The sequence below is a fragment of the Colossoma macropomum genome, unplaced genomic scaffold (genome assembly GCF_904425465.1).
Source record: "Colossoma macropomum unplaced genomic scaffold, Colossoma_macropomum, whole genome shotgun sequence".
NCBI lineage: Eukaryota > Metazoa > Chordata > Actinopteri > Characiformes > Serrasalmidae > Colossoma > Colossoma macropomum.
Genome location: NW_023494810.1, coordinates 29,708,506 through 29,731,471, shown reverse-complemented (window position 1 = coordinate 29,731,471; position 22,966 = coordinate 29,708,506). Strand labels below are relative to the sequence as shown.

Here is a 22,966-nt window from a genome sequence, read left to right as displayed (position 1 = left end):
ATTTCATCACTCGTTCTGATGTGATTAAACAAATAATAATCTACTGAGTCGTAGAATACTGCCCCTCTTTTTCTTGCTGTCATCTGCCTGTATCTTTCAGGGGCTGCTTTTCAAACATGCACTATGTGGCCAAAAGTATGTGGACACCCATCCTAATTATTGCGTTCAGGTGTTTCAGCCACTCTTTACTAAAAGGTGTATAATATCAAGCACATAGCCGTGCAACCTCCATAGACAAACACTGGCAGTAGAATGGGTCGTACTGAAGAGCTCAGTGACTTTAAACATGGCACTGTCACAGGATGCCACCTTTACCGCAAGTCAGTTTGTGAAATATCTGCCCTGCTAGATCTGCCCCAGACAGCTGTAAGGGTTATTATTGTGATATAGAAGCTTCTAGGACCAACAGCAGCTCAGCCATAAAGCCATAGACCATGCAAACTCACAAAGTGGGGCAGCTAAGTGCTGAAGCATGTAGTGCAAAATAATGCCTGTCCTTGGTTGCATCAGGTGTCTACATACTTTTGGCCATATAATGTACCTTTAAAGAATTGATGAAAACTTAAGTGTTTTACATAAATAGCCTCACAAATGTTTCTCAGAATTTACCAACTGCCCACTGTTCCAGTCCTTTTCTAAGTACAGGGAAACGAGTCGAAATTATTGACCATTGGTCAACAGTCAACAGTCTGCTACAGATGCAGAGTTTAGGCTGAAAAATCCGGCGTATTCCTTTAAGCATTGCAGGTGGTGAAGTGATCCAGGAGTTACACTTACCTGGTCTAGAACTAAGCTTCTCTAAAAAAAACCACTAAGAAAAAAAAGCAAACATTTTAAAAAAGTGACCACTCAAGAAACAGTAAATACAGTACGAAGTGTTATTTCTAAATCGCACAATTGTCCAGCAATACTTGACAGCTCGTAACTACAGAGGTACAAAATCAGTATGAACATTTTTATGTAGTACAAGTGAAATGCATCATTTGTCTGTGTGCACTCAAAATCTACTGAGCTTTAAACAAAATCAACATCCATGTGACCATATCTGTTACTGTCCAGAGTCCAGGTCACTTGCTGTGCTACTGTGAGTAGATCTATATGGCTAGAGTAGTGCAAAGAAGCCCCTAAAGCAGAAGCATTCAGTTCCAGTCCTGAAGGGCTGGCGTTTAGCACACTCTGGTGGTTTTTCTGCTTTGATGAAGAATCATACCGATTTGTTTTGCATAATTAAATGGTTGAAATGCAATCAAAGTCATTCAGAGTGGTTTGGTTACATTGGAGGTGACAGGAACCAGATATCTGAAGAGTTTAATGCCCCTAATTGCCCCTAATGCTCATGTGTGTGTATGTATATATATATATATATATATATATATATATATATATATATATATATACATACACACACATATATATATAGTGGATGTATATGATATATATGAAAATTATCATTACAAACATTTGTGAAATCCTGTTGGTGTAGGTTTCCTCTCTTTCAGTGATGCAGACATCTAGAGAGTTTAATGCCCCAAAGAGCATATATAACTTTCTCCCTCACATATTTATTACATGAAATGGTTATGAATATGCTGCCTGATGCTTCAGACACTGTTTTAAAGTTCTGTCCTAAAACCTTGTTTTTAATTCACTCATGGCGGAGGGGTACATGCATGGCATTGTAAGGCAAAATAGAACCCAACATAAATGTTTTGCTTTGTTTTTCCATTTACTATTTAAGCATTTTATCATGATTAACATTACATATAAAAACTCGGGAAGATGCGTCTCGGTTCACTAGTCATTTTGGAATGTAAATGAAACGGCTGTATTTGCACTGTAAACATTGTGACTCCTGGTTCTGTCACCACCACTGTAAAGAAGTCAGTGAGTTTCTATGCAGTGAACCCTTTCACATCAAACCACTCTGAATGACTTTGTCTAGGACAGTTGAATTATGTGGTCATCATATGTAAACTTCCCAGGCAGTGTGTCTGTTTAAGCAGAAAAATCACTAAACTGTACTGGACTCCGGACCTCTGGGAGCAGTGAATACCGCTGCCCTAAAGACTGATCACAAATGGCAGAGATAGCACTGTGGCAGCTGCACAGCTGTTACTGTGGACACACTCCTACTTGGAAAAGACAATTGTTGTTGCAGTACTCCATCTGGCCAGCCCATCTGCAGCATGTCGGTCTGGCAGAGATGGTCACAGGTCAGTTTGAGTCCGGTGAAGTCTTGAATCTCTGGCCTTAGAGACATTCCCCATTTGTACATCTGATATAAGGCCATACAATCATATATATATATATATATATATATATATGATTAATGGCATATATTTCAAAATATATGTACATATATGTAGTTATCAAATACTGGACATATATGCGTAATATATGGATCATCCATATATGTCTGATAGGTGGGTGAATACATCCCAGTACAGTTATAATTGTTAGTATGTTATCTGTTTGCTTACTGTATTTACTGTATTTACTGTATTATGTGAGGGGACTCATGGGCTGTAGTTTTTATAGGTTATCTCCTTCCTCCTTTGACTAATTAGGTTAGATCTCTTTTAACCCTTAAAAGTCAGGCCTTACTGTTTTGCTATACTACTCAAATATAATTACATTACACCTTAGCAATCACCTGGGATACCATAGCAACAGCCTAGGAACAGCTTTGCCACCACTTGGGATTCCACAGCAATGGCCTAGCAGAGCAGCATCTTAGCAGCTACCTGGGATAACATAGCAACACCTTAGCAACCACCTGGGGTTTCATAGCCACGTGTTGCTGACTTCAGTCCCCATCTGGAGCTCTGAATGCTGCTTCCTGTCCATTTCTCCACTCGTATGAAATGTTGTAACATCGAACATCCATAGCCACCCAGCACACACTGTCAGATCCAAAGGCTGAACAGTGGAAAACCTCGAAACCAGGCAAGGACGGAAGGTGGGAAGTACAAATCCAAGTACAAATCCTTTTCAAGGCTCTACTGCTGCACTTTCTTTGTAAAGCGTGTCCAACTGAGCCAGGTTTCCACCTCCCGTATGTGCTTGTTCAAACTGTCCACACTCCACATCCTCCACGTAATTTGGCTTGGGAGTTCTGCATGGTTGGGTACATCCAAGGGTGCATTAATGTCCATGCTGCATTGTAAAAAGCATTCTCATAAGCATCCCTGCCGTACAGCTTCTGAGACCAGAAATCCGAGCGTGGAAGTCCACGGCACCACCAGACTCTGCATGGTGACCAGCAGCCGCCCCGATTCTACGTCCTCTGGGCCCGCCAGCAAGTAGTCAGCTCCTGGAACAGAAAGATGACTCATTATTAAAACTGCAGTGCAGGAGTATTTACTGTGCTGTCCTGGGTGAGCAGACAGCACAGCACAGTTTATATGGCTGACTCTATTATGAGCTGTTGCTTTTACAGGTGTCTTCTCCGCCGATGCACCTCATTTGGCCACTTAGGTAAGATCTCTGTTGATCCTTAAACATCTGTAGACATTACAGTGTTTTTGCTATAGTACCCAAATGTTATTACACTGCCACCTTATCAATGACATAGCATAATATAGCAACGGCCTAGCAATATCTTAAAGGGGAACTCCGCTAATTTTTCAAAAGTTCAACATATTTAAATGGTTAAGATCTACACAAAGTCGTTCAGACTGGTTTGGTGTGAAATGCTCTGTTCTAGAGAAACGTACAGGGTCAGAACTGTTCACAGTGGTGGTGATAGGAACCAGACGTCTGAGCAGTTTAATGCTTCTAAATCCTCCCTCACAGAAAGTTTTTACATGAAATGGTCATGAATACGGTGTCTGATATCTGACACACTGTTTTACGATAGTTTTGTGATTATGGCCTAAAACACCTTGTTAATCCGTTTATTTTAATCCATTCATGGCGGAGGGGTACATGTAGGGTGCCGTAAGGCAAAATAGTCCCTTTACCGTTTTTTTTCGGATTTATCACTATTTTACCATCATCAACGTTACACATAAAAACTCAGAGGACACGTGTAGGTTCACTGGTGTTTTTGGATAGTAAATAAAATGGCTACATTTGTGTTGTACACATTGTGACCCCTGGTTCCTATCAGCACCACTGGAAAGAAATCTGAGTCTGTAAGTTTCTCTACAGTGAACCATTTCACATCAAACCACTCAGAATGACTTTGTTTACTTTGTGACGATGGAATTACGCAAAAGGTTTGGAAAATCAGTGGAATTCCCTCTTTAACAACCCCCTGGATACTGCAGCAACAGCCTGCAAACACCGTAGCCACCACCTGTGATTTTATGACAACAGCCTAGCAGAGCAGCATCTTATCGGCCACCTGGGACAACACAGCAACACCTTAGCAACCACCTGGGATACCATAACAATGGCCTAGCAACACCTTAGCAACCACCTGGGATACCATGACAACGGCTTAGCAACCACCTGGGAGACCATAACAATGGCCTAGCAACACCTTAGCAACCACCTGGGATACCGCGACAACTTCCACCATGCTTTTATTCTCCGGCTCAGTGAGGCTGATAAACCGCTAAATTCTGCTTCATGCTGACTGTACCTGGGTTGAGGACGGGGCAGGTGCAGCCGCGGCTGGTCCAGGACAGCGGGTACAGACTGTGTGTGCCCTGAGAGAGAGGCAGGAGGCCCGAGCGCAGCACCTTCCTCACCTTCACCTGCACCACCGCGTGGGTGCCTTTATCATGAGCCGACAGCACGCTGGCCTTCATCACTGCAGGAAGGAAGGGAAGCATATACACACTGCTTTATTATTCACACCAGTGACACTGAAGCTCCGGCACAAGAAACACACATGAAAAATCGCTAAGTTTCGGGCCGATGTTTCACGTACGACACTGGGCTTATGCAGTAGACATGTTTTTATTTAAAAACTGTGACTATATATATATATATATATATATATATACATATATATATAAGTTTCACACACTCTACGTAGGCAGCTTTACACTGTGAGATAATCGTCACGTGAATCATGAACAAATTATTTGATCATGGGCTAAAATCGGTGGTCTTTAAACATTTAACCCCTTAATATCCCAGACTTATTACATACTAAGGTGTATTATTCAGTAACTACAGGGACTTCAATGCACACTGGCTGAGCTATTTTAAGGTTATAGAAGTGTGTATTAAAACTTTGGGCCTGCTGATGGACGCTGGCCATTTAGGGGGTTAATGTGACAAGCTCCAAGGCGGCTAGTGCTTCTGAGACCACAGACAGCCTTTGATAAAGTTAAGAAAATTGGGTCTGAAATCTCGCTGTGACCAACTACGACACATGTCTAAAAACAAACAACAAGAAGCAGAATGGCATGACGTGTGTTTGAGTATATTGGCGAGAGGAAAAGAGATAAATTAAGGGGAAAAACACTTTATTGTTCACAAGTTTGAGAATATTAGCTTACGTTATTAGTCTGGCCAGCCCTCAGTTCATATATAGAGTGACCTGCAGTGAAAGCAGAGCTTTGCTTTATTACTAAGAGAACAGCATCCACCCTCCTCTGATCGACTGTTAGCCCTGCTGCGCTAAAGAAAGGCTTAACACATTTTGGGCGAGGAAGAGTGAAGATCCGCTGTGACTTTTCCACCAACCCAACACATCCCTCTTATCTTTCGATTTGATTTAATTTTCAACGCTGGGTTCTCGATTTATTATTCTCATGATATTTTGGACAAAATTCAAAGGGAGAAAAATAAAGACTGTATCCGTGATGTTGCATAGCTTAGTAATGAACATGCTGGAGTGGGTTTATTGACTGATACTGGTAAACTTTGGTGCTCAAACAATGCATTCAGTGCCATAATTAACAGAATGATAATTTTTGCCTCACGATATCACAATGTTACATAGTAAATATGAAGACAAATAAGATAAATTATAACACATCATTACCATAAGAATGTTTCATCTTACACAGGTCGGACACACCCTTCAGCTTCCTCTCTTTGCAGCTGCATTTCCCTTTGGAGAAGCAAAACAAACACACACGGAGCGTGATCACAATGGTATCCTTTCAATATCCTTTCGTTCAGAAAACAACTCTTTCAAACTTTCGTTTTAACCACAAGAACAAAGAATAGCTAGAAAATGAATAAAGAAAAGAACAGAGGAAAGAATAGCTTTGAAAATGTGATGCCTTGTATCTCGAAAACCCTCATTTACTTTTGTAGCTGTTCCCACGTTGTTTTAGTTCCTATGTGTGCAGTGTATTTTTAGCAGGTATACAGGGGTCCTGTTAGCTCACCTGTGTAGTACAGAGCAGAGACAGCGAGCTCTTTGGACCACACCTTGTCCTCCTCATGTGGCCGAAAGTGGGTCAGGTCTGGGATTTTACCTCCGATGGGAACATTGTAAAACTCGCTATTGGCTTTGCTGTAAAAAGAAAGAGAACGCAACACAAACACAATGAAGGTGAATCAAAAGGTCGTAAATGGCATTCACAAACTGGACAGATAGTGTGGCTATTAAAAGCAATGTCACAATGTTACACAGAGAGCGTTTACAGAGACTCTAAAAACTACACACACTGCAGATTCATACTGGATTAAAATCACTCCACAATTATTACTGTCAGACTGTAAAACTACACACACTGCAGATTCATACTGGATTAAAATCGCTCCACAATTATTACTGTCAGACTGTAAAGCTACACACACTGTTTAATGAACTGGAGCAAATCTCCAATATGGGAGAATAAAATCTTAATCTCACTGTGCATTACAACTTGGTCTCACCTGTCTAAACAGTGCCCTGTGATATGGTCACAGGTCAGAGGGCACCCACAGGGCCTGCAGCCGTCTGGCCCAAAGCCCCAGTGTCTAGGAAGGCAGTGACTGCAGCTGGTGCCCCCGACCCCGGGCTTACAGTGGCACTGCCCACTTCTGGGGTGGCACCAGGGTCCCTCTGTGCTGGTCAGTGCTAGAACGGATCCAACTGGGTCACACCAGCATCCTGCCAAACAGACCCACCGTGGGTAAGAGCTCTTCATTTAGGCTGAACTCAGATTATTACAAATGTTTAGACTGAGAGTCCTACTTTCAATACCAGCATTCTGAAGTGTAACAGCTGGATGGCAGAAGTGATCGAAAGTGGTAAAGAAAATTTCAGGGGAGAAAACTGGAATATTTGTAACCAATTCAAACAAAAAGGCAGAAAACTGTGGAGGAGTTTCATCTGCATTTTATACATAAGCAAACTTTTTATCAGGAGACAGTGATGCTATACTGGTACCAGCAGGGGGAGACAGAGACACTAAACAGGTGATGGGAAAATAAAATTGGCTTTCCAGATGTTCATGTTTTGTGATTTGTGTCAACAATATAGCAGGAATGCTGGACCTTTTCTAAACACATATTAATTTTCCGTAATGTTATAATATTTTATAGTTATCGTGATAAAATAGCTCACAGTATGCTTTTCTGAACATGTCATGGACATCGTCAGCACTTAAAAAATATTGAAAATACATGCTACATTACAAAAAGAGTTTAATTAGGCCAGTTTAATTGGATTTAGTGCAGTGCAGATTGTAAAACACTGAACAAAATTCATTGTAATCACAGGTTATTATTATTATTATTATTTCATCATCATTTTTGTATGTTGCACTTCTATTTTATCTGGTTCAACTTATTAAATCTCAAAAAAACTAAATATCATGATACATACTGTTTACTGTGAAAATGACGAAGTATTATGATACAGTATTTTTGCCATATTTTTTTTACCCCTACCACAAGTGACAAATTATTGCTAGGAATAATAATAATTATTATTTAATTATTTTAATAATTATTTCTCACTCATAACTCAATGAAACAACAAGAGGAAATTTGTTTAAAGGTGAGGATCATAAACTACATTTGTAACTCTATGCATATAAATATGGAAATATTTTATTAGGATTTGAATTTGATGGAAAGTTACTGTATCTTGTTCTGCAGAAATAAAACCATCCTAGGCATCGTAATCATGTTTTGTCACCGTCTGAATAGAAGTACTCAGAATTACAGACGCAAAGCTGTCGATACAGAATATTCCTCAGATATAAATGGGATTTGTTACGTAACTATGTAATTAATTAGATTATTACATTTAAATAGTGTAGCAAACTGACTAATAACTCAATAATAACATCCTCTGGTGTTCTTCACGCTGCAGCCCCTCTTTCCCCCTCACTCAGGCTCCACTGCAGGCTTACGTGTGCAGGCCTGTGGTGAGTTTAGTGGTCTGGCTGGATGGCGGTGGTACCCCGGGCGACAGCGCTGGCATTTGCGGCCCACCGTGTTGTGCTGGCAGTTATCACAGACCCCTCCGCTGACGCCCCCTGTGGAGCGCCACACCCTCTCGGAGAAGTGACAGCTCTGTGCATGGCCGTGACATTCACACTCTAGAGAGAGGGAGAGGGGGCGGGGAGAGAGAGAGGGAGAGTGAGAGAGAGACCTTGAAGCTCACAAAGGCCCTGCTGACATGAATCAGGTGTTACTTTGCAGAGGGGGAATTTCACAGAGCAGGATTTCTCCTTTAGCCAGACAACTTAAAGGGGAATTCCAGAGAATTTTTCAAAATTTAAACAGTCATTCAAAAGTGGTTTGATGTGAATTAGTTCACTGTAGAGAAACGTGACCACTCAGATTTCTTTACAGTGGTGATAATCAGAACTGGGGAAGCAGTCCCTACAACACATATGCAGTGTTAATGAGGGTAAAGTAGCGGTTGATCTGTAAAGTTTTCTTTGGAGCCTTACAACACCCAGCATGTATCACTACACCATGAATGAACTTTAAACAGTTTTAGGCCAAAACCTTCTCAAAACTATCCTAAAAACAATGTCTCAGGCATATTCATCACCATTTCGTGTAATATCTTTCTACGAAGGAGCTTTAAAAGGCATTAAACTCTTCAGACGTCTGGTTCCCATCACCACCACTATGAAGTTCTTAATTACACAGAAAAATCAATGGAATTTCCCTTTAAGCCAAAAGTCAAGCCTGTTCTCTCGGAGAAGCGCTAAAGGACTTCCCTACTGGACTGTAGGCTTAAGTCGTCCAGTTATTTAAATAAGGCCCAGCCTGGGTTTAAACTGGGCTGGAATAATCCTCAATGACGATCTAGCATCTACAAGCCACACTGTTCTGGGTTTTGCGCTCCGCGTGACTGAACTAAAACATTAACAAATATTTGCTGTCAGTCCATCATAGAAAGTGTAAAGAACCAATCGTATTTCACACAAACATTACAGGCCAATCAGGTTTCAGCTTTTACGCACAGTGTAGTTTATAGCACTTATAGTTTTGACATGCTGGAGATCAATAATGCACTAAAATGAAAATTCCTTTCCAAAACTGAAACCAGAATTCCAGACAGAGTTGGCCGAACACCAAAACCGAACACCAAAACCAAAAATCAAAAGAAAGGTTTCTTCTCTTATTTTTTAGCTGGCTATTTTATTTATGCTTTTAAATAAATGTACTAAACACAAAAACTAAAACGTAACAAATGAAACATTCATTATTGATCAAATGTGATTACAATTCAAAGCTGAGCTGACAAATAAAAACTGTTTACATAAAATAAACTCAAAAGTTAGTACAGAATATAGGCTACAGAATGTGCCATGAAATCCTACATCCTCCAAAATGAATTCCATTATTTTTAGTTATTGGTAATTTTGCACTTTTGCACTGTCGTTTGTTCATTTTTTCATCATTTCACTAACTGGCTATGGATAGCGTTGTGCTAGCGGGACTTTCAGAGCTGGATTTTGTATCAAGTGGTATCAAAGGGGCTCTTGAGCATCGCAGACACTTGGGCTGAACAGAGATTATAAATTACCCTCATAGAATAAACAGTTCAACATGGCTGACTTTATTTTCTGTTTATCTGCTCTGGCTCAAACTGTTTGCTGACGTCTGTGATGACTTGTGCTGAACAGCAAAAGGACCGAAACGTGTTTTCAATCACTGTTTCTTGTTTTCATTATCATTCAAATGATTTATCAGACGTGAGATTTCGACTCTGTTGTGTTAAACCTTTTTTCTTTTGGCTAAAAGTGACACTTCTTACCATTTTCGCTGCATCCCTACTAGTGATTTCAGTTCATTAGCCACCAAGATACGCAGTGGCCTTACCTTTAGCTCAGTCCTTATAATGTGAAGGTTATGTGTAAATGGCACTAGACAGTTGCATTGATGATGCACATGTGGCTCTGGAGCCAACAGACCAATTTGGGCCCGGAATCCTCTGTGGCACACTGAACAGGTCAGGGAGGTTGTAGAGCTCCGAGGTGTAGCCAGAGAACTTGTGGGGAGGAAAATTACCACTCTGCAATGTCTTCTGGTGTTCTCAAACGCTAGAGGGCGCTCCCGAGCGAGTTCAAAATGAATGGGTTAAGTTGGAGCTTTTGAGAGAAATCATAGTTTATAACTGCTTAAACATTTTTAATGTAAAAGAAAACATTAATTTCCTGAACACAGAACAGCATAAAACATTTAACACCGCTGTTATGTTTTTTAAAAGCTTTTGAACTCATAAAGGAGTATAGGAGTTTAAAACAGGGCCTCATATGCATCCATGATATCAGTGAGCGCGAACAGCCAATGAACTGCTCTGCTCACCAACCAATCAGCACTCAGTAGCAGTAATGCCAGAGTTCTGCTGCCAAAACCTGTTTGCTGTAGAAAAAAGGAAACATATGTGTAAGATTTCTTTGCTTTTTTAGTGAAATACATCCTTCTGCTTTCTAAAATTAACCTTTTCAACTCCTTGAGACCACCGGTGGTTCCAAAACGCACTTGGTCATATTCTTCATAACTTTCATATTTCATAAGCTACATTCAAAAGGTGGGGGTCATATGAGAGCTGAAACTGTCTTCTTTCCAGTCAAATAGATGGGTGATGTAATTTTAAACCCTTATAATAAAAGAAGCTGCCGTTTTTTTGTCTACTGAAAGTCGACCCATTTTTCCACAAATCTGGGCTATAAACCATAAACAGATGGTGTCTCTTCAGTGATCTGCTCTGTAAAAAATATTTTCATAAAATAATACAAAGAGCGTCTAAGATTTTTGGCTTTCAGCAGTAAATTGTAAGCATATAGCAATAAGTGTGATCATAAAACACATGTTCTGTTATTTTAGGGGAACATTTACAAAAAAATAATAAAATAAAAAAAAAGAAAAATTACATTTATTTCATGCAGTTACTGAATAATTTGCCTTACGATTTGGTCATGATGGAAAAACCAAAATATATCCTGGAGAATAAGAGGAAAGTTCTGAGCAAGTGTTTAGAAGCTATTTTAACTTTTCATTTTTAGCCGCTGAGCTCCATTTACTCCCATTCCTTGAGGACTCGCTCGCAGGCGCCCTCTGCTGTTTTGCAGTCCTGTTTTTGATATAACGGGGGAAACAGGAAGTGGCCAGGCTCCTCATAAACCGGTATGACTGCAGAAGTCAGTGCATTCTTCACCTCACTTACTGATATAGGGGTCCCCCCGGTTCCTCCCCTTAAAGAGTGCCCCCAGGTGGCTGGAATTAAGAAACACTGGCACAATGCTAACTGGCCTTTGCTCTCATTCATTACCAGCAGCATTAGCGCTTATTGTTAAAGAGTAAAGGCTCGTACTCTGACAGGGGTTTGGCTCCCCGCTGCTGCCGTTGGCTGCTCTCCAGGGCCGGTCGTTGTAAAGCGGGGCGCACCTCTCGCAGTGAGCACCTGCTGTGTGGTGAGTGCAAACACACCTGCCCTGCACCTGTTAGCAGGACAAACACAGGAGCGTTTTCATGAATGATCACCACAACAAACAGCGGGTCATGGCTGCTGAACACCAAAGCACTACAGCACATTGTCAATGCAGTTACGTAAGAACAAGAGCGCCAACGTTTTGTGTTCATACGAACAAAGTAGCTCTAACTTACAGTCTATTCATACAAGGTCATTGATGTAATCAATACAACTGTACAATACACAAACTTTTTTCATGGCATATATATTTCAAAAGGGCAAAACACAAGAGACAGTGCTGATCTGATACTCAGAAGGAAAAAATAGCAAACATTTTGCCAGTAATTTAGTGTTTATTTGCAGCCCTTTCAGACACGACACATATTACACATGTGAAGTGTTCAAAAACACAAATAATGTGTGGATTTTTCTACATGTAATCACAAATTTTGTGAAATGTGCAAAAACGTGTTTAATCACATGTGAAATTCATGTTTTTCTGTAACTGTGTACTCATACTGTATTTTAAAATTACAATAGTTTAGTCTATTTCTGAATACAGTTGATTACTTTGTATAGTTTGGCAAAGCAATCAGCTGTATTTGCTCTATTTATGTTTATATATTTCATTTTTACATGACAATTTTTATCTCTTTATCCCATTTAATTAAACAGGCTTTAACTAATTGTTACTGTGCCTTTAACACTGACATACGTAAATGAGCTCTGTTCTGATTGGCTGCCCTGTGTTGTGCCTCATTCAAAAGGCAGTCCAGGCTGAAACAGTCCTTATACCTTCAGAGTAAATGGACTGAATAAGCAGATATGAGCAATCTGCAAAATACTGAAAACCCGTTTTGTTGATTTTCTACGTAAAAACAAGTTTACACATTCTCTATAGGACACTTGAATATGGCATCGTTCTACAAATTTTAGCGCACACTTTCTTTTTATTTGCTAAATATGTTAGAAAAAACTCTAAAATGTGCCATAATTTTTGTACAGGCCACAATATGTCCATCTTTTCCTAATACACTAGATGACCAAAAGATCTGCTAGATCTGCCCCAGTCAACTGTAAGTGCTATTACTGTGAAATGGAAGTGTATAGGAGAACAATGGCTCAGTCACGAAGTGGCAGACCATGCTAACTCATATAGCGGGGATGCCATGCAGTGCGTATCCTCCAATCCTCACAACACTTAATTTCCCACGTTATGTGCCCTTTAAAGCTCAGTAGTTTTAAAGAAGAGTCAATTTGATCAGCTGACACTCGAGATTTCAGTATCCGTCCTGGACAAGAAAAAGTCCATCTCTAACATATTTTCCCACTCACTCACCACAGTGCTGTCGTCCTGCGTGTCCCGTCCTTCTCCAGCAGACAGGCAGTGCTCTGCGTGGCCGTGACACAGGCAGGTTCCTCGGGCCAGGAGTGAGTAGACGGCGTACGGGGCAGATCGGGCCGGTTGCATGGGGCTGTGCAGTGACTGACCAGGGACGGTGGGGAAGAACCTCTGGCTGTTTGTGTGGTGTGGAGGACTGTGGTGACTTCTAGAGGTGACCGGCGAGGCGGGACAGTGGTGAGGCTTCAGGAGGCGTATGCGCAGGTTAGTGAGGGTCAGTAAGGACAAAGCTTCAGGGCTGTAGGGGTCATCCATCCTGCCGGCCTGACCCAACGACCGGAATATAACCTGGAGAATATTGATGAGACGAGGATGGGAAAATGAATTTTCATAATGTTGCTGTTGTATCAAAACCTCAAAACACTCATTTTTATTAATAATTTACTTGAAAACAGCAGCTGCTGTTTATGATGTGTGAATATTTTATAAAGAAGGGGCCAAAGGTTTTGTTACCATGGTAACAATATGAATATATACAGTCAAATTGTATTTTATTATTTCTCCAGAGACTGATATAAGACAGATAAGCTCTGTTCTGATTGGCTGCCCTGTTTCAGATCTTCGTTCAGAAAGCAGTCAGAAACACTCCATTTAACTTCAATATGAATGGGCGGAGTTAAACTGCTATAGGCTGAAAGGTAAGTTTAGTTTGCATATATGGGCGGTACACTCTCAGAAAAAAAAGGTACTAAACTGTCACTGGGGCAGTACCTCTCTTGTCACTGGGGTGGTACCCTCAAGGGTACATCTCAGTACCTTTAGTCAGGGAACATAATTGTACCATAATCCACTGAAATGATATGTTCTAAGCTGTACTGACTCCACACACCCCGTCTCGACTCCAGGCTTTTATTTTATTGTTCTGTTTTAAAACATTCGGTTATGAAAAGGTACAAATACAAACTTTTCACCTGGAAAAATTTAAATAAGGTGCACAGTTGAACCCTAAAAACCACTGTTGTACCTTTGAGGGAACATTTACATTGTTTGTACCTTGATGAACAAGAAATGTACCCACAGAGTACCTTTATTTCTAACAGTGTATGGACTGGGTAATGAAAAGTTTTGAAACCTGACCAATCTTTAGATTTTACTTCAAACTCTTTTACTGCAAGAAAGTGAGGGAATTTTTCATGATATGGCCGCACAACTTCTATATAAATATAACATGTGCCATAACTTTTGCACAGGCCACACTTTATGTTGTTTTCCCCCCTAATCTGTTAAAATCAGCAAATAATCAGTAACAGTGCATTGAAATGTGCAGAAGTGTCTTCTCTGTAGAGGATGTGTTAACTTATTCACACTTAGGCCCAATCCCAATTCACCCCTTGCCCCTACCACTTAGCCCTTACCCCTCCATTTTGAGCGTTCACGTCTAGGGGTAGGGTGTCCTGATTTTTGTTGAGATAGAGGGATAGGGCGAAGTGTTAGGGCTACATGGAGCCTATATGGCTCAGAGACTCACTCCAAACAGATTATTATGAGAAAAAAAGAAAAAACCAGCAAGATTGTTGTGCAAGCAACCAAAGACACCAACAAGTGGGAGTATTTTCTCCATAAAATTGCAATAAACATGGTATTATCTTGGTTTAATATCGTTTAAATGCATTATGGTCCTTTTCTTCATAACTAGCATAAAAAAATCACTACTAGTTTGCTGATGTCTCAGTAGCTAGCTAACTTTCCCGTTCCACCTTAAATGGTGCAGCAGTTACATTCTGGTGCTTCAGGCGTCACAACTGCTGCCATTTAAGGTGGAATGGGAAAAATCAAACAAGAAGCCGGCGAATAGCTGACTTCCAGGTTTCTCAAACACTAGAGGGCGCTCCCGAGCGAGTCCAAAATTAACGGGTCAAGACGGAGCATTTGAGCAAAATCATAGTCTGCAAATGCTTGAACATTTTTAATCTAAGAGAACACCGCTGGTGTATTTTTAAGAGCTTCTGAACTCGAGCTATAGGAGTTTAAAACAGTGCCTCGTACGGCCAATGAGCTGCTCCGCTCGCCAATCAGTCAGCACTCAGTAGCAGTAATGCTAGCCTCCTGCTGCCCAAAACACATTTTCTGTAGAAAAAATAAATACATTAGGTGAGTTTTCTTTGCTTTTTTAGTGAAATACATCCTTCTACTTTCTAAAATGAAAGGAAAGTTCTGGGCGAGTGATTAGAAACTATTTTAACTTTTCGTTTTGAGCCGTTTAGCTCCATTTACTGCCATTGATTGCTCCCAGGCGCCCTCTGCTGTTTTGCACTCATGTTTTTGATATAACGGGGGAAATAGGAAGTGGCCAGGCTCTCATAAACTGGCTCTGCTTCACCTTCGTGTCACTGAAAAACTAAAGGTGGGAGATAAATAATTGTTAACTCCCCCCTCTTTAAAGACGTATGATGCCCTAAACGTAACTAAAGCCCAGCAGTGAGGAGCTGAACTTGACCCTCCTCTGCTGTCACTGCAGACTGGCAGGGTCACCTACAGAGCAGCGCTGGTAGCTGTTAATGAAGCAATGTTCTTCTTTATTTGAGGGTCCCGTTTCGTAGGTAAAAAATTCAACCCCTACCCCTAGTAACTCAGTTCCAAGGGGCAAGGTGACACTCGAAAACAAGGGGTAGGGGTAAAAATAAGAAATGACATTGGGCCATAGAAAATCAACAAAACATGTTGTTTGAGGGGTCCTTAAATGTTTGCATACGACTCTATATTACAGATAAAGACGTACAGCAGGCTTTTTCCACTACAGCCCTTTGGGACCTGAATACAACAAACATATGGACACACTATACCGATATAAGGCCCATGTGACTCCACACTTCCCACAGATTAACAGAATGGAAAAGCCTCAGCCATTTAAAAACATCACGATGGCTCAAAGAAAAGAAGAAGGTTTTTGGGACGGAGCCAGAGTGACAGCACAGGGCCTCACCTCTCAATAGCTTTGTAGCAAATAAATCACTGTAGGGCAGTAAAGCAGACAGCACTTAAACGCAGGCATAATGAGTTCAGGCCCAAAAGGCCAGATAGACTTTCCACCGTCCTTTCACAGAGGAGTCAGGTGTCACAGTGGCCAAACAACTGCACGGATTGCTTTCTAACTATTAGCTCCCAGTGATGAGAACAAACAGGACTGGGTTTAGGTCTAAAGGCCAAATCCTATTAGGTGTCCTCTAACAGTCTCTAACACTGAGCTTTCCGTCTCTTCTCTTGGAGATCTCCTTTTCTGTGGAGATCAGGTGCTAATGCACCTGATCCATCTAAACAAGGCCTTCTGAAGATGTTAATAAGCTGGAGCAGCTGTGGCAGATTACGGTTGGCACCCCACTCTGCAGGAGGGCAGATATCCAGGGGCTCGGACAGGCTAACAGCTGAAACGATCCTAATACTCTGATGATCTTGGCACTTAGCGTTGCACACAAAGTGTGTTTTTCCACTGCACATTCAAACAAGAACCGATCCAAAGGGGAACCAAAGGAACAATTCATCATTTGGGTTTAATAAATTCATAACATAATCCTTGTAAATATCGAGGGTCTGAATTCTTCATTGTTTTTTAGTAGTTTTTTTACTGTGGGGCCACAGTTTAAATTTAAATTCGGTAGGATGGTCCGAATATAGATTGTTATATATTTTGATAAATGTATTAATGGCTGATGCCCAAACGGCTGAAACAGAACACAAATAACTGGTAGGTATGAACTGGTGACAATTTTCCGACTTCTTGAGTTCACAAGGATCATCCAAATGCGCTGCAAGTGTGCATGTTGCCTTTTTTTGTTTATACTCATTTTCAGTGCCTGCAACTACCATTTACAGTCATATGCAAAAGTTTGGGCGCCCCTGGTCAAATGTTTTTGGTTATGTTTTGTTGATTTTCTAAGTGGAAATTTGTTAACTCACCCTCCACAGACAACACACATATATACCTGTTCTGCAAATTTTGGTGCACAAATTCTATGTATTTGCTGATTTTAACATACAGGAAAAAAATAAAACATACAATATAAAGTGTGCCATAACTTTTGCACACGGCACATTTAATTTTTTTACCCCAATATATGAAATTCGGCAGTAAACAGGACTGCATTAAAATGTGTTCTCTGTAGAGGATGTGTTCAATTATTTTCACTCAGAAAATCAACAAAACATGTCATTTGACCAGGGGTGCCCAAACTTTTGCATACAACTCAGTCCAGTTAGAACTTTTGTGTGCAGAATTGGGACGCAGCCCACACCTCTCCTGCTTTACCTCTCCTCCGTTGCAGGGCGTGGCGCTGGAGTACCTGGACGTGCAGATCGCCCCTTGCTGGCTCGCGTCGTCGGCCGTCCCGAACGCGGAGCTGCAGTTTTCGGCGAACAGCTTCAGCGTCTCCCAGGTGCGGCCGAAGTCCCGCGAGCGCTCCAGGCTCATGGCGGCTGGGCGGGGCGAGCGGAACACCATCACCACATGGGTCAGGCAGAAACGGGCCTCCAGGTCCAAGCGGATCTCGTCCTCTCCCCCTGCTGCTGACCCGGAGCCCCACCAGGTATCGGGGTGTAGGAAGGGGTCGTCCACCATCAGGGCAGGGGGATGGGGCTCCTCCGGGAAGGAGTCGTTGGACGAGCGCATGTGGAGGGTCCTGAGGGTCCTGCCACTGGCCAAGTTACCCACTGGAGGGCTGCAGGCACGCGCGGCACATCTGGAGGCTGAGAGAGAGACAGGAAGAGTGGAAAAACACACATATGAGAATGATTGATGCTGAGATAAAACATCAAATGGAGAGTGGCCTTCACTTCAAATGAAACACAGTAGTTCTGAAATCCTAAACGAGTAGAAACATTCAGGGTCTGCATTATCACAGCGCTGTGTTTGACAACCAGAGAAAGTGGCAGTAACTCAGTCACGGAACGGCCAGCTGGTGCGTCTTTGGAACACATGCTACCTTGCCACGCAGGCTAATGATGGTTTGTTACAGCTAGTGATGCACCCATCTGATACACAGTGCCGCGCGTAAGTCAGAGACCACCCTTCATTTATTTAACTCCCAGTCAAAACAGCCATTGAGTACAAGTTAATCATTTTTCAGCAGAAAAAGCAGAAAAACACATTAACAAAAAATGACACAGAAGCCTCAACAACTAATAATCAGTATTTATATGTTCACTCTTTACCTTTATTACAGCTTCCATTCTTTTCAGGAGACTCACTTTCAGTTTTTCAGAGAAACCTGCAGGGACATTTTTAGAAGTTGGCTGCATTTTCTGCTTCTCATGATCCAAACCCATTCAGTGGTGTTGAGGTCTGGACTCTGGGGTGGTCAGTCCATTCTTCAGCTTCTTTGTTTGATGTGTCCGTCTCCTTTTCTCAGTGAGGTTCTTCTTGAACGGCTACACATCCTTTCAGACCCACAGCGCTGAGTCGTCTTCTCACAGTGGAAGGATGGACAGAAACACCTGTGGATGTTTTCAGATCTGAAGCAACTTGATTTTCTCCTCTCTCTCAGAGATGAAAGCTTTAAGTGCTGTTTATCTGATGGGGACAGTTTTGCTGGGTTAACAGCTCTTCCAGGTGGTTATTAGGAGTTTCATTTTCGAACTCCAGTTTTGGAAGCTCCTGCTTTTTCATACATTTACTTTGACTTTCTTAATTCCTTGTACAAGCGGATTATCTCAATATGTAATTTCCTGAGAATTAATTACTTGTGCCTAATGGCTGTTTCATGAAATGAAACTAGAAGTTGAAAGTTTGTGAATGAACTTTGGGTTGATAAAGCCATTGCTATGGTATCCCAGGTGGTTGAGTTGCAAATATGTATTATATACATATATATTTAAATAGCATGTTCTTGTGCAAAACAGTGTTCTTATAAAACAGTGCAGATGAACTATAAACAATACAAAAACACACAAGATGACTATTTTGACCATTGGCAGTGTTTTTTGATAAAAGACTGTAGGTGAAAGACACTCAGACGAGATCAAGGGGTATATCAGTGAATGTTAAATTTCCATATGCTGTTCTTTTCCGATTCTTTGATACCGTTTCAGAATCGTTACACCCTTAGAATAACAATCCTGTACAAACAAATATGACTGAACAAGAATCCACTGGCTGAGACCGGCTCTGATGGCATTTTGTCGGAATTTAAGTAACAGCCCCCCTTTTGCTGCTGACCGGCTGCGTTTGTGCCCCTGGCAGCGTCCTGCGGAATGTGCTCCAGGGATTATGCAACTGACAGTAATAGGACAAAACACACAGTTGGTTGATTTGGCTGCATATGAAAGGCTGCAGAGGTAAACACAGGACACGAGTTAGCAGCATTTACACTATATCTGTCACAGTCAATTTCAGCTTTCAGCTCGACCTGCAGGAGCTTTATTACTTAAAATGAACCGTACAGGTTTGATTTCACTCACCTGAGAAAATAAGCATGTTTCAGAAGAACTATTTTCCTAATGTAAGCGAACCTTTATGTCCAATCGTCCACTCTTACACAGAAGCGCTCCAGTGTTGCTATGGAGATGGTTAACTTCTGGCTTGTGGCTTTTGTGCTAATGCTCGTAGATAAGCTTCGTTAACGAAATAAAACTAAATACAAGTATTTTCCTTTAAACTGTTCAATTTGTCATTGTAGAGACGGTCACCATCATCGTCCTGTCCACCATGCTCTGACAAATCTGACCAAAGCTCTTCTGACAGCAGATTTTAAAGGGATATTTCAGTGATTTTCCATCATTCTTTATTCTGCATAATTTAGCCATTAAGGTGTAAACAAAGTCATTCAGAGTGGTTTGGTGTGAAATACTCAGTTCTAGAGAAACTTACAGAGATTGGTTCACAGTGGTGATGATAGGAACCAGACGTCTGAAGAGTTAAACACGCCTCAAAGCCCCCTCACAGAAAGTGATTACATGATGTGGTTACAAATCCACTGTCTGGACCCCTAAACATTGTATGAAGATAGTTTACAGATAAGCCTAAAATACATGCACGGTGGATGGCTGCATGCAGGGCATTGTAAGGAAAAATAGTCCCCAAAGAAAATATTTTTTTGTGATTTCCCACAGTTTCACAATCATCAACATTACATACAAAAACTCAGAAGACCTGTAGGTTCACTGGTGGTTTTGGACAGTAAATAAAATGGCTATATTACACTCATATGTTCCTATTACCGCCACTATAAATGAGTCTGAATCTTACATCAAACCACACTCATTCACTTTGTTTACATCTCATCAGCTGAATTCTGCAGAACCTTTTAAAAACTGGTGAAATTCCCCTTTAAGGCAAAAATATTAGCTCCTCTAGTATGTAATGAAGTTCAGTAAATGGCTTTAAATACCCTTTTAAAGAGGTTTGTTGTTTTAAAAGGGCTTTCTTGAGCTAAAACTTTTATTTTGGGGAACTTGAGTTTTATTGCCAAAACTATAGTCCTGATAATAAAAGATAAAATTAACCCACATGTGCACAAAGACTAAATTTAGCATGATAAAGAAAAATGCCACAGAATTTGGTCTAAAACAAGGAAATTCTGCAGTTATGCAATGGATGAACATTTAACTGTACTCATATTCGTTTAATTTTTTAATTTTTAGGTCATTTTCACACTTTTATTTAAATAATTTGGGTTCTCATTGCTTTGTTAAACATCAGTAGTCCCACATGACCAAAAGACTGAAGTGATAAAAACTGACTTATCAGCCGCATGAACGGATTAGAGATTTCTTCAGGTTTGTGCTCGGAGAACATCCCAGAGGGAATTTAAAATTTCAGAGAGGGACATTAGAGGGGAATTCCACCAATTTTTCAAAGTTTCTGCATATTTCAGTGGTTGGTGTGTAAGCAAGTCATAGTAAGAGTGGTCTGATGTGAAGTGGCTCATTGTGTTGAAACTTACCAACCCAGATTTCTTTACAGTCTTTACGGTGGTGGTGGTGGTAGGAACCAGGGGTTGTGATGTTTACAGTGCAAACATGGCCATTTTATTTATTTTCCAAAACAACAAATGAACCTTCATGTCTTTTGAGTTTGTATAGGTAATGTTAAAAATGGTAAAATAGTGATAAGTCTAATATATCGCTGCTGTTGGATGAAAACCTCGTGTCTCCAAAATGCAACTTTACAGGAGAAGGAAAAAACATACTCTACTTTTAATGCAAGTCAATGGAACCAGACTTTTTCCAAGTATTTTTGGGTCATTTCTATTGGTCCACTCATCATGAAATTTACACAATATATAGGACCACAGGTGCTTTTTTAAATTATGTCAAAAATTGAAAAAAATATTTACAGTGTGTATATAGTGTATTTATATATATAAAGATATAGATATAGATATATAGATATATACACATACATACACATATATGCATGCACCTCTCCACCATGACTGAATGGATTTTGAAAAACAAATATATTTTAGGCCAAAATCTTGTCTAAAAACTATCATAAAACAATATAACACACATCGAGCAGCATATTCATAACCATTTCATGTAACAACTCAGCTTTTAGAGGCATTAAACTCTTCAGACGCCTGGTTCCTATCACCACCACTATGAACAATTTTCTCTAAACCTTCACGATTTAATTATACAGAAAATTTGACAAATCGGTGGAACCCCCCTTTAACGGATTAACCCATCCATCCATCCATCCCCTCTCTCTCTCTCTCTCGCTCACCTGTCACACCGTGCAGGATGGAGGCCACGGTCAGCATCGCCAGAGCCGGACGCTTCATGTTTAGGACTCAAAGTGACCCAGAGATCCGCTTCCAGCAGCAGCAGCAGCAGCAGCGGTCTGCGTCCATTCCTCCCTCATTGTTTAACAACCCGCTCGGCTTTCTCTCACTCCTGCTGTCTCCCCTGTACCACAGTACACCTCACTGCACGCACCTGTCAGAGAGCCTCCTCAGTAAAACTGATGTTTTTCTTCACCCTCGACTTTCAGAGACACAGACCGGTCAGTTATTGTTTATCTGCTCCTCCCATAGAGCGGCTATTTCATCAGTTCAGGTAAGAAATGAGCGCCACGCCTGAAAGCTGCAGCTGCCTTTGACCGCTTTGTGCTGCTCGTCCACAATGACCGAGCTTTTGTTTTGGTTTCTTGCCCCGCTTTCTTACTGAGCCACGCCCCCCCAACGCCCTCGTTTAATGTGATTGGTCAGGGTGCGGTTGGTAAGCTGTGATTGGTCAGGGTGTGGTTGGTATGCTGTGATTGGTCAGGGTGCGGTTGGTAAGCTGTGATTGGTCAGGGTGTGGTTGGTATGCTGTGATTGGTCAGTGTCCAACGTTCGCTTTCATAGACCAACCCTGGAAATCGCATGTGTTGATGCTCCATATCAATATATAATCATTTTTATCAGTTTACATTTGATCTAATAAGACTCCGTACGCACCTCCACGTACTTTTATTCTGAAACACGGACATTTTAGCCCCAAACGTTCTCAAAACTATGGCTCAGACATCAGGCAGCATATCCAGAACCATTGTGTGTGACAGTATAGAGCCCCTAAGGTGACACAGTGATTATTTTTAATAATGCTACCGAAAAAGGACCAGAATAGCCGCTGGTCACCTGTTCAACCATTAGGATGCTTTACATTGTGATATCATTCCATTAAAAAAGCCAAAACAGAATCACGTAATTTCTTTTATGGATTTTTCTATGGATTTTTTCAGCAGGGCAGGCACAGCCACAAATGAATATATCAAGGCCGTAAATTAATATATATAGAGTTAAGTTTCTTGTGGACAAGCGTGTAAGTGGCCTCAATATAGTGATTCATGGCCTCAATAAAGTAATTTG

At 41.0% G+C, this 22,966-nt stretch overlaps 1 protein-coding gene across 1 annotated transcript; it reads right to left on the bottom strand.

Moving 5' to 3' along the window:
• Positions 1 to 1,470: 1,470 nt before the first annotated feature.
• si:dkey-202e22.2 (netrin-4) lies at positions 1,471 to 22,253 on the bottom strand. The gene is made up of 10 exons (XM_036560125.1): positions 21,841 to 22,253; positions 17,425 to 17,861; positions 13,119 to 13,469; positions 11,681 to 11,807; positions 8,256 to 8,444; positions 6,790 to 7,006; positions 6,297 to 6,424; positions 5,945 to 6,013; positions 4,589 to 4,759; positions 1,471 to 3,313 (listed from the first exon to the last, which is right to left on the bottom strand). Exons 1-10 carry the CDS (start codon positions 21,896 to 21,898, stop codon positions 3,177 to 3,179), a joined length of 1,884 nt encoding a protein of 627 aa, XP_036416018.1. The 5' UTR covers positions 21,899 to 22,253; the 3' UTR covers positions 1,471 to 3,176.
• Between the last annotated feature and the right edge of the window lie 713 nt (positions 22,254 to 22,966).

Coding starts and splice junctions, on each gene's coding strand:
- si:dkey-202e22.2 (XM_036560125.1), bottom strand. CDS start 21,898: ATGAAGCGTCCGGCTCTGGCGATGCTGACCGTGGCCTCCATCCTGCAC. Junction 13,470..17,424: donor CGCCCTGCAACGGAGGAGAG/GTAAAGCAGGAG, acceptor AATATTCTCCAG/GTTATATTCCGGTCGTTGGG. Junction 4,760..5,944: donor TAAGATGAAACATTCTTATG/GTAATGATGTGT, acceptor TCCTTCCTGCAG/TGATGAAGGCCAGCGTGCTG.